Below are 14,316 nucleotides of genomic sequence, written 5' to 3' on the forward strand. Positions count from 1 at the left end.
TGCTGGACTGGAAAGCAAAACTGGAGAATGCAAACTGACTGGTAAAGGAACAATGGTTAATAGCTATACTGGTGTGCAGTTATTTTCTCCAACTCACATAGCAATTCTCTATTTAACATTTATGTTGGTTGTAATGAAGCAAAATTTTAGGCCCTTGAAAAAATGTGATATTTAAAGAAAAGGTCTAAGTCAACGGTCTGACAGTTGGGGCATCCTAGCATGGCAACAATGACTAAAGAGCATGCAGATAAAACAACCCACTGATGTGTGATCAAACACAGAAATTAGCTTCATATGAATGAAAAAGGCTGAAATAATTCCTGATGAAAACTGATTAGGTTAAAAACCCCCACAATTTTATTTGCTTTATCATGATGATTTCTTAGTTTATGAGGTGTCTAGATAGTACCATTGTCTGTGATAGCATATCACACTTGAAGACCCAGGGCACGGTCAGAACCAAGGCAGCTGTATTTCATCAAAGGCTAGTCTATAGAGAGAAGTGTTTCCCAGTAGTGTTCTAGTTTTTTTATAGCAGCCATTTATTTCAAAGAAGTTGTATTTCCATGTCCACAATAAATCTTTACTTGAAATATAAAATATGTCTGTAGCATTATCATCTCATAAAGTATAGAAAGACAAAATATTTGGGTTTTTTTCTTGAAACACAAAAACAATCATTGTCAGAATCCATATTACCTATGCAAGTAGGCAAAGGTTTGTCCCAAACTCTTCGATCTCCACTTAAGCAGGTCATAATACTACTACCATGCATTGTATAGCCAGGATTACAGCTGTATAAAATGACAGTATCTATAAAGTGCCCTTCATCTCGTATCTTGTAGCCATAATTTGGTATGCCAGGATCTTCACACTTCACTAGGTCAAAACCTGCAAACAGAAATGGGAAGAGAAAAGAAAAAAAGACATGGAGATATAAAATATCCAACAGAATATAGTGACAATGAATCTTATTCTGATGCAAATTATATTCTCATGAGTCAATTACATTAGATGTATCCTCAGTGACAAAAGATAAATTATATATAATTTGGGGAAATCAAAAACTGAAAGACCAGAAACTAATCATTATTTAGATATTTGATTATTACATTAGCTTACTGAAGAAAGCATGTTATCTATAACATCCTAAAACAGATTAGGGAGAAATTTATTAATTTACACCACTTCTATGGTTTCATTCTTTCCTATCCAGTGGAAAGGAAGCATCAACCCTGTATTAGGCATTATGTGAGAGCCTTACTTCCTCATCTAATCTCCACAACAAAGTCAGGAGATCATACCGGTAACTCAGAAAGGGATGCAAGGGATATTTCACCCATCTTAGTATCAAGATATCATGGTTTCAGTTTCATCTCTTTTGAAATGAAGAAATATTCATACACTGAATGTCAATTAGCATTCTCCTTTTTGGCCAGTTAACATGGTGAATAGGATAAATAGCTTCCTCTGGGTTCTATGGAATGAGCAGATCTACAATCAGCAGCTACAACTCTTTCCACATTTTACCCATTCCTCTCTGCTTTTTCTCCATATAGTATTGCTAAAATGTAAAGATGCATTCCATATCTCTCCCTCTGCCTTGAGTTCCAGTTCTTGCAATAATATAAAGAATGGTTCCAAATTCATCTTTCTCAACTCCAGATTCTTCTTCATTGTGGATTCTTCCTTATTGCTGCCATGTATCCACACCAGGGAAATAATTCTGACTCTAAAAATATTTTTCAGTTTTTTGTCCTTATTGTACTGAATAGCTTTCCAGTGGTTCAGAATTGGGCTGTTGGTCTTTGCTTCAGATTTCTGTTTTCAGCTCATTCTCTACATGAGGTTGCCCAGGGAAGTTCTGGATGCCCACTCCTTGGAGGTGTTCCGGGCCAGGCCAAATGGGACTCTGAGCAACCTATTCTAGTGAAAGGTGTCCCTGCCTTGGCAGGGGGTTGCCACTAGAAAATCTTTAAGGCCCCTGCCAACCCAAACCATTCTATGATTCTAGAAGGGCCTTCACTAAGTATTAAACAATTTAACTAGAGAAAGCTTTTCATTATTTTATAAATACACAAGCTAGAGTCAGCATCATATTTTCTTCTTGCCTTTCTTTTGGCACTGACATCAACCATAGCTGAAAAAAATGGCAAGGAGCATAAGGAGCTTTTCTTCCTGTGCAGATGCTAAAGTTATCCATCAAATGAGTCCTCTGAAAACAAAAAATACCTTTATTTTCTTTGTTCATTTATTGTGCACAAAGGTTGTGATTTACCTGTTTGTTGTAGTTTGGGATTATTATGTAAATTCTTTCCCCTGCCACTAACTGCCTATGCCAGCAGTTAACAAAGAAGTAGTTAACTGTTGATCACTTGGATGGGGGCAGGTTTGTCACTTTTGTTTTTGGGGACATCTTTCCTTTCTTAGCTCAACGGAACTGGGGAGCGGTGGCTGCCAAGGAGGGAAGCTGCTCTGCTGGCACTGCTGGGGCTTCTGGCTGAGACGCTGTTTTTTTTTTTCCTCGCCACGGCTGTTTCTCCTGGTTTCCTGTATCTGGGATCCCGGCCTCGGTTGCAGTCTCACCACCGCCTGCACCATCACGGCCTGCCCGCCCCGGCTGGGGCAGTGACCTGGGAGAGAGAGGTGTGCAGCTGCTTTTGCAGGACACGTGGTGGTTCCCCACTTTCAGCTTTCTTTTTCCTTCATCTGGGACAAGAGACACAGAGTTCATCTGAGAGCTCACCACTCGTCTGTCTCACTGGAGAGGGACTGGGAACTACTGGGAACTCACTCCGCAGCCAGCCGGACTGTGACATTTGACACTGCTTAAGGATAACTTTCCTCCCGGAGGAAAAACCTGCTGGGTTTTGTTGTTGTTTTTTTTTTCTCTCTTGTGGTGTTGGGGAAGCGGTTTGCACTAGTCTGTTTACATATATATATATAAAAATATAGCAGTTAAGAACAGTTATCCTTCTTATATTAAAATTCCTTTTTTCTTAAATTTGATAAAGAGTGGCGTGATTATTGTGGAGGAGGCCCCCTCCCCCGCTTGTGGGTAAACATTCTGGGTTTTTTCCCCTCAAACCAAGACACTGTTATAACTCAGGATTCTGAAAATTAAATTTGAACTAGTTAGCCTAGGCTACTTTCATAGTCAGTAGAAAAATATGACTTTCTAGAAAACAAGCTACCCCTTTTTTTAACAAGTGTTCAGATCAGTCAGTTCCATCACCTTCTGGAGACGTTTATTTTCTACCCTTACTTTGAAATAAGCCTTAGGCTTATTTCTTTATATAGTAGGCCATACTGGCCCAGAATTTTAAGTATCTAGACTTAAGGAAAACGAATCACTCCCAAGAAAAGAATACTATTCGCTCACATAGACACTGCATCTCTCTCTATACTAGTATTTTAAGAAACATCAAGCCCCGAGACCAATAAGAATACTCTGACCAGAGTCATGCACTGTAAATTCAATTATCCTTTAAAAGAGCATGGTTGTTTACAAGCCACTTCCTGGGAATTCAGCTGTCTACTACGTTATGCCTGTTTGGGAAAGTCATAGATAGAAGTCAAGATAGAAGCATGCTAGCATTTACCCTAACATTTTGTCAGTCTGAAAAATCATGTGTCCATACTCATACTCATGCCCTGATAATGTTTAGTTTACTAACAGAGGTATAGCCTTTATGTCAGAAGGAGTATCTATAATCACACATGGTACAAAAAGATTATAGAGAATTATCATTATTCCCCTGCCAAAATATTATTTTGGGGTGAATATTTGTACATCCCTACAACTTCTTTTTGTTAACAAAAGAAGAAAAAAGTAAACATGTTCAGTTTCCAGAAAAAGAAGTAACGAAGTAGCAAACATTTTAACTGTCTCTCAGCATTGATTACATAAAGAGTCATATCCAAACAGTTTTCTGTCCTTTAAAGTTAATATTAACTTATGGAGTATGGATAATTTCACCCTAAGTGTTGACCTTGGCTGGATGCCAAGTACCCACCAAGCCTCTCTATCACTCCCCTTCCCGGTCAGAGACAGGAGAGAGACTAAGACAGAAAATGACTTGTAGGTTAAGATTAGGTAGTTTACTAACAACAGAGACAAAAGTTTGCACAAGCACAAGTGAAGCAGAAAATAATAAAGTTTATTTTCTACTTTCCGTCAGCAATGATGTCCAGTCATGTTCTGAGAAGCAGGACTTCAAAAATGCATGATGGTTTCTTAGCAGGCAGCCATTGGAAACAACAAATGCCTACCTTCCTCCTCCTGTCCTTAGATTTTATATCTGAGCTGACATCATATGGTATAGAATATCCCTTTGGTTGTTCAGGTCAGCTGGCCTACTTGTGTCCTCTCCCAGGATCTTGCCCTCGACAGGGGAAGGAGTGTTACAGTACTGATGCTGTGCTCAGCAGTAGCCAAAACACCAGTGTATCAACACCTTTCTAGCTACCAATGCAAAGCACAGCACTGTGAAGACTGTTATGGGGAAATGAATTCCAGCTAAGCCAGACCAAATTACACTAAGGTAGAAAAAAATTGATTGGATAGACTGCGTAATTCTACAGAGGTCTATTACTATTCACACACTACAAAGAGCCAAGATGATTAGGTCCTTCAGATGAGCTGAATGTCACAAGAAACAGCTATAGTTCTTAATTTCCTAAGTAAACATGCAAAGATATTTATGTAAAGCTCAGAAAATATAATTTTGATAGATGACATGATATTTTAAAGCTGACTGGACATACTGAGCCAGTGTAACATTATTTCTTTGCAACCTGCTTTTAGACACTTTCCCATTCTTTAGTGGGTGCAAAATCTGGTTATCATAGGCAGTGGCATACCACTGACAGATGAAACATCTGATTAAAGAATCTACTGGGTCTCATGAAGAAAAAAAATTCCATAACTTTGATACATAATTAGAGAGACTTTTTTCTCCAGTCCCTTCTACCACATAAAGAAGAAAGAGTTGTCAGGGAAAGGTGATATCTTTTATAAGACCAACAGACAAATTTGGGTGAAATTAAATGAACTGTTAGACAAACAAGTCTCCCTAGTCTTCTATATAGCCATCTTCACTACAGAAGATGTCAAGACTGGGTTAAAACCATTCTTCTGAGTTCCTCTGATTTCACACAGTATCCAGTTTTGCAAAAGGTGTACAAATATATCAGGATCTTGCCCTATGTGTTCACAGCCAAGCTGCCTTTCCAGCTCTTTTTGCCCAGTTTATTCCCCTTTGCCTCACACACAAAAATTACAACTTTTCTTTGCCTTTTTCCCTGATACTCTGGTACATCTGGTGTGATTTGTAAAAAAGGACCATATAGTTGTGAAATCTCATTGTAGAAATGTTGCAATAGAATTTCAGTGTTAAAGTACATGCTGTGAACTCTCACAGCAGGGAAATATGGTCATGAGCTCCACACAATCACAGCACTTGGGTTTACCTGACATTGAAACAAGTCAGCAGTCAGAGAAATTCTGCCAATATTCTTACTGCTGAGGAAGATTATTGTACTGGCAAATTGGTGCCAATTATCTTATTTCTTGAGTTTCATTATAGGATTATCAGAACAATGAATGAATAAAAGGCAGTTAAATTAAAACCAAATCAGCCAACATACATCTTGATGATTGGCTGCCACCTCCGACACCATTTATCCAAAGAATTTTGCATTGTCATATTTGATGTAAATAATCAGAATGTAGAAATACCAGTTGTCAGGGTAAAAATTATTGACATGTCTGTAATATATGTAGACTATTAATTATAGTTTCTTTAAACTCAGTTTAATTATGATGGACACTGTGGTACTAGCTGTATTAGTAAGCAGTGCAGTACAGTAGGAGCAAATCTGGGCAGTGAAACAATGAAGCTGAGATACGATGTCCACACTATCTGCAGTAAAGTGTTTTTATTTTCATTAGTTTTTGCGTCTGTTAGTGGATCACACCTTTCAGTTCAGGCTCAAGATTGTACCCTCTCAAACCTGCCATCAATATGAAGAAGAGAGTGTTAATTTTGTTTTTCCAAGAGAAATTTTAAGTGATTCTATATTACACAGTGAACTTTTAACATAAGTTGATGAAGTTCTGAGATGTTACCCATTTTGAAAGGAAGAATACACTCCACTGACTATATATATACTTATGCATTTACACTGCATGCAAACCTACAGTGGCTATATGAAAAATAAATAATATAAACCAAATAATCTCCCACTTCTACCTCTGGAAGAAATCCTATGGTATTTTGGAAAGATCATTCTCCTAAAGCCAGACACACGAAAAAGTATCGCCAACCTTTAGGTACTTGGTCCTACTTTGAAACTCAGATTTTGAGTCCAACACTAAGACTTTAATGAATGGATAAAAGCAAAAAAGACACTGAATTGTGAGCTATGGTACTCACCTAAATTTTACTTCCTACACAAGGATATGCTGATGCATGTTGCATTATGACTGACTTAGTAGAACATAGAAATACACTGTTTCCAGGAATCAGAACATAGGTCCTGTATCAGCAGGCAAGAAGTTAGTCTGCAGAGCTTTATTCTTTCGCTCTTTTGTTGTTTTAGGTTTTTTTTTTTTCTTTTTCCTTTCCTTTCTGGCTTAGTAAACCCTGTTCATACTTTGGCACACAATATCCTATGGCAATGGAAACTCTACTCACGGAGATGGAAGATAACAGTTTCAAAGCAGAGGAAATGAACTGACAATAAAATTAATGTAACATTACAGCCTTTAATACTGCGGTCCTGTGGTGCAAATTTGTTAAACAGGTTTTTGATACATTAGCTTTACTTACAGCTATGTTGAATTAATTATTGTTTGTCAATACTGTTCTGGCTTTATGCCAAACCACATACAAAAATGCCATAAAAGCATGAAATGCTTGTAAGTTTCCTTCTGTATGCTCTAGTTAATTTCACAGAAATTCAGTCATGTGTTTGTGGCAGATTCAGATCAGATTTGCACTGCTGGGCGTCCTGATGCTGCACAGATTCATTTTTAATGATCATGGAACCTTGGCCTCAGATATGATCCCAGAATACTGTAACAATCAAATAAAGGAATTTCCTTTTGTAAATTCAAAAGCATGAACATGTGCTGTAAATTCTGTGAACTCTGCCAGTTTGTAGTAAGAATCCTAAATAGAAAGCCTACAGACAACATTGTAAAGATATTTTAAAAGAACTGCCAGCGGGGTTATTTTCAAAACTTTGGATGTCTAATCGAAAGATGAAAAGGTTCTGAAGATATAACAACTATAGCATATAGATGTAGGTCAGCACTATCAATTATCTTAAATGAGTAAGTTTATACTTAAATAATTTTAATATTACTGCTTGTTACAAATACAGAAATACTATTACAACAGAATTGCCTCTAATTACTATGATATTTTCATATACAAGCCACAAGGGGTTTTTGCAGCTCATATATTAAACACTAAATGGACCCTCAATACTGTTTAATAACCTCTAATAATTATATTACTTACTATACCATAAGTATAGACTGGATGGGTTCTGGTAATGCCCATTGTGAAAAGGCAATGTCTTGTCTTTTCTGCTTTCCATAGAAGAGAGAGTTCACAAATAGTGTATAGTCTGTCTTCACCTTCTGAAAGTGATGCGATAAAATATTTTGGGATGACTTAAAATAAATAAATAAATAAACATATAAATCCTATTTCGGTACATATACGAAAATATTAACAAATAAAGGTTATATAAAAGCATTGGAATCATCAATAACTATTTTAGTATTACCTAAATCTGAAGTCAATTAAGCTCATAAACATAGTTGATATGTTTAACACAGAATCCTTTTTGAAAAAGTATGAAATAGTACTTGAGTTTATGTTCAGAGTCTGTAATGGATTTCTAAGTGCATGTAAATGTCAACAAATACTCATTCTGCAGTTGTTGCATCCTAAACATCCATAGTGCAATCTATTTCATTGGATCAATGCAATTCAAAGTAAGAGTTCCTGGCATTTTAATTCTATCTTGGAACCATTTTTGTGCTATTGAAACCTACAGTTGTAGGAAAAAAAATGTACTGGAAAATTTGCCAATTACAAAATCTTTACCTTATTAGAATGATAGAAAAACCTATAGAAACAAAATTGTTTGGATAACATGACTATAGTGAGTTGTCAGAAACTTGTATAAACGTTCAAAGAGACTAGGATGATGAAAAGCTGTGTGCACTGGGACAAAATTAGCTCCAGACCTCTCTCTTGAATCTGTAAAATTTTTGTAAGAAGGATTGAAATATTTTCAAGTCTTGGGGACTGAATAATTTATATTCTAACAAAGATTATCTGAAAGAGAACAAATAAGCCATTTTTTTTGTTCAAATAAAAGGATCTATTTCTACATGCTTGTACAGTAAAATGAATTCCTAAGTATTAATGATACCTGCTGCTTTGTATCCTTTGGAAACAGAGAGGTACACTTTTAATTTCCCAAAAGTTTTACAATCTATTGGTAATTAATTTTGACTATACAGATGAGACAGTCATTCAATGGATAATGCTTTCTAATAGGAATTTCAGCAATTTTTTTCTTAACATGGGCAACATATAAAAACTGATGCAACATGCAGAATATTTAAAATAGAGATGTTAAGACATGAAAAATAACTCTTCCATGTAATTTTCTTCTGTAATAGGTCTATTACGAAACATTTTTAGTCCTTTCTACACCAATATCTAACAAGGTTCTTTGTGACCATGTGTCTTATTCAAAAATTTTGTTGTCCCTTTTTCAGCTATATTATCCACATATACAAATAAAAACCTGCAAATTTAAGAAGCAAATTAAATACATGTAGACAGGGGGTTTATGTGATTATTTTAATGAAAGAAAATACTTTCAATAAATAACAAAACTTAGATGAGTGCACAAATCCATGTGCCTGAAGCAAGACGATTGCTGTGCACATATAGAAAGCATACAAGTAAGCTTTGCAATCAGCAAGTAAGTAAATAAGTATTTACAATTTATACTCAATATAAGAGACAGGGATTAAAGGTGAAATTCTACGTGAGTTTAAGAGCTCTAACTTCAAGTGTCAATGGAGAGATATTTTCATGACTAAGTCCCCTTTACAATCAGTGGTAAAGTGACTGATACATCCAACGACTGATACAGCAACTTTAAAATATTCTGCAGGTTGCTTGTGAGAAGAGACTCGTTTTACCTTTTGCAGGGGAGAAAGGGAAGAAAAGGAGAAGAAATATCACAAACAGATGCATGTTTTTTGCTTGCATCATTTAGTGCAAGATCCTTCTTTTTAAAACATACTAAACACTTCAGTGATTGCAAATGTCCTCATTTCCTCACAGTCTTTTCTAGAATACTCACCCTTAGAAGAATGAAGTCATCATGACTATAATGGTTGGAATGAAACATGGAAAAAACATTTACAAGTTTATGAAAACCAGTGTAGCACAGATAGGACTAAAGTTAAAAGAATGCCATCACCAGCAACCGTGTTGATTGTGTCACACACTGACAGGAAACAATATGCACACAGCACCTGTTTGTCTGGCTAGTGGCATTATGCCCAGCACTTCTCAAAATCAAGTTCTAAATATATTGTGGTAAAAAACTTAGATAACAAGAAACACATAAATCTTGTTTACCTTTCATCATCCTGTCTAAAGCAACCTAGAAGCAATCTAGAAATTTAATGGTAGCCGAAGGAAGAGAAATAAATAGGTTTATAGCATTCATCTTTAACTACCTTTCTTCCAAATAGTCCCAAATTCTGCATCCTTTATTCTCCTCCTATATTGTGTACACATAGTTTTGGGAGTATGATTTTAATATGCATAAATTTTTGAAGGAATAATCTTTATTTTATTCTGAATTAATTTCCTTAAAGTTTTAAATAATTAGAAATATACTTTAGAAGACTGAAGAAAATCTGTTTCCTATTTTTTGCTAATCTTCCGTTACAAAAAATTATGTTTGAGGACACCAGGTTTAACCTGTTGAAATGTAAACAATTTCCTAATATAATGACAGGAGGGGAGAAAAAGTCATATTCTTACCTCTAAAATGTTAAAATCTTTACTAATTCATTCTAGATTTCTTTTCTGCTGAAAAATCATGTTTTCAGAAAAGAAAAAAGTCAGAAGAAAGTTAAGATCAAACTTTGATCTCAGGGGTACCCACAAATTATTTGAAATGTCTACCTTTATATATTATATTATATTACCTATCATTATATATTATATAATATATAAGATTACACTTTTGTATTAGAAGTTTGAAACAGAATAATATATTCACATTTGTGTAGCTTAGATTTTATAATTAGACTGTTATAGTTAATACCTTCACAATTTAAGCAACAAATCAACAGTGAGGCACCTAAAATATCTTACATTTGAATTGCAGTAAGGACCTTGCAAGAAAGATTAGTCCATCATCTTAGCTGTCTAAGTACTGATCATCTACACAGCTTAAGGAACTGCTTATCAGCCTCTCATTCGCAAGAAAGAGGGTTGAGTCAATAATCCCAAACAGGAAATTATAATTTTTCATTCAACATGAGGCCAACATAGGCAAGATGGCCAGGGTTAAAGAACAGATAGATATTGGCTGTTCTGTTCAAGTGTTCTAAGCTTTCAGATAGGAATTTTTGCTTATGGGAAAATTCTGGCAATTACAGCAGTGGGAAGAAAACTACAGTAACTCTTCTGTCAAATCATATAACACTTGGAAAAGAGGAAAGTATTCACTGCAGTCTAACAGGAGTCTTTTTGTACAAATCAGAAGAAATGGCCAAACTTTTTGAAAAAATCTCTGCTAAAACTCATTAAATCCATCTGTGCATACAAACAGTGGAAAAGTGTATAATGACTTCATAGAAACAGATTCTTTTTAAAAATATAAGAGAAAAAGTTTAGGTTGAGGTGGCAAAGAAGGTAAAGAAGTTCTGTACTTCAAGCCCCTGCATTCACAAATTCATGGAAATTGTTCCCACTAAGGTCTCAATAATGTTTCAAATATGATAATTACTTTAATATTAAAGTAATATAATTCTTAGGCCATCACTCCTAAGATTATGAATTTATCTGAAATCTGCTTGCAGACTTAAATCACATCCTGTATCTACAATGCATACATCAGCAGATGAGAAAGAAATATGCATAAGAAGCCTACTGAACTGGCATCACTGAAAAATCTTACTTTCATATCCTAAAGATAGAATTTCAATATAAATGTAAAACAACATATGCATATGGACATCCATGGTGATCTCTGATAACCCCTCTCCTTCTCACCTGCAAAGCAAACTACATCTTAAACTTTATAGCAAGAGATCTCAAAAAGCAGACCTTTTTTGGATGATAGATGTGGGAAACCCACTAGTTTTAAGCAGATTAGAATCTCTGAACCATACACAGAAAAGTTGGGAGACCTTCAACAGGCTAGAACTGGTAACTTTCAGAACCAAATCAAAATAAACCTTAACAAATTATCTTTTATACATGCGTAATACCTCACATGCAGCCTCTTTTTTTTTCCCTAATTCAAACTGAGAAATAGTTAACATTTTTCTTCTTTCTAATCCCATGCCCAGAGGGATAATTCAGTGATAAATTATGTAATTTTGAAATTAAACGTTTTTCTTTTGAAATTTTCAGAGTGCTTTTTTTAAAAAAGATAAATTTATTCATCTTGTGTATGTATATTTAATTCAAATATATTTTAATTCAAACAGAACCCTGGAATTCACTCCAAGTATTTTTTGGGGAACACAATATAATAATCATGGACTATTCAGCCTGTACTCCTATCACAGCATGCCACTACTTTCTGTTCCTTGTGTTTCTTCCTCTTTCCAGTTTCGTTTTTTGCATCGTTTTTCTTACCAATGCAGTCTCAGTCCTTCAGTCCATATACTTGCAATATTTCTAGGACAGCTTGTCTGGCTCTCTTGCTATCTTACATTTGCATCTTAGACTTTTTGTCCCAAAAATCACCTTTCTCCATATCCAGTGGTATAATTCTTGCCTCCTGCACTCTTCTGCATGTCTCCCTAGTTTGCTAATGCAGCTTATTCTAAAAGCTCCTAACACAGTAAAATTCAAGGTGCCCATCTATTCCCTTCTTTCTCTTTTTCCCTCCTCTCCAAGTCTAGTTTTTAAGTCCTTGGTATTGTAATCAAACAGCACCATCCTCACTTTCTCAAGCTACCTACAAGACAGTAAGTGCTAAAAATGCAGGATATTGGTGGGTTTACCCCAGATGGCAGGTACTACCAACCCAGTTGTTGTCTCCCCACAGTGGGATCCAGCGAGAATCAGCAAGACAACAGCAAGCAAATGAATCAAAAGAAAATTCAAACACCTGAAAAGCAAGCAAGGGATGCAAAACCAATCAAGAGCAGACTGATGTCTAGTCAGTCCCTAAGCAACGGCTACTTCAGAAACACTTACACAAAGCTTTATTGGTAAGCATGACATCACATGGTATGGGATGCCTCACAGTTCACTTCAGGTCATCTCTCCTATTTGTGTCACCTCCCACCCTCTTGCTCAGCACCCTGAGCCTACCTTCTGGAGTGTAAAAGCAAGTAGCAGAGAAGGTCCTGATACTGTGAAGTACTGCTCAGCATTGGCTGAAGTATCATAGAATCATTAATGCTGGAAAAAATCTGTGAGATCATCAAGTCCAATCTTTGACTCAACACCATCATGTCAACTAAACCACAGCAATAACTGCAAAGTTCAATTGTTTCTTGAACACTTCCAGGGATTGTGACTTCAGCACTTCCCTCTACAGCCCATTCCAATGCTTCACAACCCTTTCAGAGAAGAAATTCTTTCTGAAAGAAGAGTTAACTCTATGTTTTCTTAAATGAAGAAAATTAATTCCATCCCAGTCAAACCCAGTACAGATAGACAAAGTCTTCAGCTCCATCCTAATCCAGGCCTGCTGAGAGTTTTCACTAAAGAAAAAGTATTTTGGATTGCTCATTCTTATGGAGGATTTGTTCTCATAAGGTGTATCTGGCTAAAGATTTATACCACAAAAAATTTGGGAAGATTTTTTGAGGTGGTCAAAATGCCAAAGTGGCCCAAACACCACCATGACAGCATTTCCACCTATGAAGCAGGAGTTAACATAATTTTTCAAATAGAAGAATCCTACAATGCTTATATTCACTAAATAAAATGGTTATCGTTGCTTCTGTCTTAGAGAAAAAAAAATATCTGGCACCTACTCTGTTTACCAGTTTACAAAACAGCAGTTTCATAGATGCCTCTATATGAAAAGTGAAAACCAACATTAATTTTAAAGTGTTATCAGATCAACTATTTGATGCTCATACAAAAATCTGGGGATTTGGGGGTAGAGGGGGTTATATAGGTATTGAATATATTGGAAGCAGAAGACATTACTTTGTGGAACAAAAGAGGGAAGAGAATATATGATCATGTAATTAGGGTATCATAATTCTTGTACACATGTGAACTGAATTATTATTTCTAACATATATTTCTTTTGACATTTGTTAAATTTTTGTTTCTCGATTTTGCAACTTTGATTTTGTTTCATAATAGTTTTGGGGTTTTTTTAAGGATGTAATAGAGCCTACACATTAATTTAGGGTTATTCACATAAGGGTACTGCTCTTAAAGGACTTATGAATAAGTCATATATGCACAGGTTAAGACACACTAATTTAATTATTTTTGCATTTTGTTTATTTTCATTTAGTTTCATCTTAAATTTTTATTGTAGTGTGCATAGGTTCTATTTGGAACAGATCTCACATACAGACTAATTACGGAAAGGAAACTGCAAGAGCTTCTTTTCATTACTGGATTTTTCTGCTCAACTGACATTATACAGCCTCAGGCAAAGCCTCTATATTGCTGAATTTGATTGTGTGCTAGAGTAATTGTCTAAGCTGGCAGTTTCAGAACACTGTTTTCATTGACATTCTAATATTTTCAATTACTGTAGAATAGGAAATAAATAAATTGAATTTCAGTTCATGATTCTTTTAAATTAATTTCCAGGTTTAAACCATTCATGTAAATTTAGATTATGCTATTTCAGACACACCTTCCATGTACTTTCACTATCCCTTGAAAGAGTTAGGGTTAAAAAATTATCATAACACAGAACTTAAACTGAAAAATAGAAATACATCTATAACAATAGTAGAATTCTATGAATGCCAAAGTAGTGCATCATGTCTGAGAAATGTATTTAAAAATTTCTTTTCTTAAACTGGAAAGTATATCGTGAGAA

General features: G+C 35.4%; 1 protein-coding gene across 1 annotated transcript in view; it reads right to left on the reverse strand.

The window, feature by feature from the left end:
* CSMD1 (CUB and Sushi multiple domains 1) overlaps positions 1-14,316 on the reverse strand; it is a 1,094,767-nt gene that overhangs the window by 182,028 nt on the left and 898,423 nt on the right. Inside the window, exon 24 of the mRNA XM_071548449.1 lies at positions 700-891. Within this exon, the coding sequence (XP_071404550.1) occupies positions 700-891 (192 nt within the window). The remainder of the gene's footprint in view (positions 1-699; positions 892-14,316) is intronic.

Source organism: Pithys albifrons, chromosome 2, assembly GCF_047495875.1.
Source record: "Pithys albifrons albifrons isolate INPA30051 chromosome 2, PitAlb_v1, whole genome shotgun sequence".
Classification (NCBI taxonomy): Eukaryota; Metazoa; Chordata; class Aves; order Passeriformes; family Thamnophilidae; genus Pithys; species Pithys albifrons.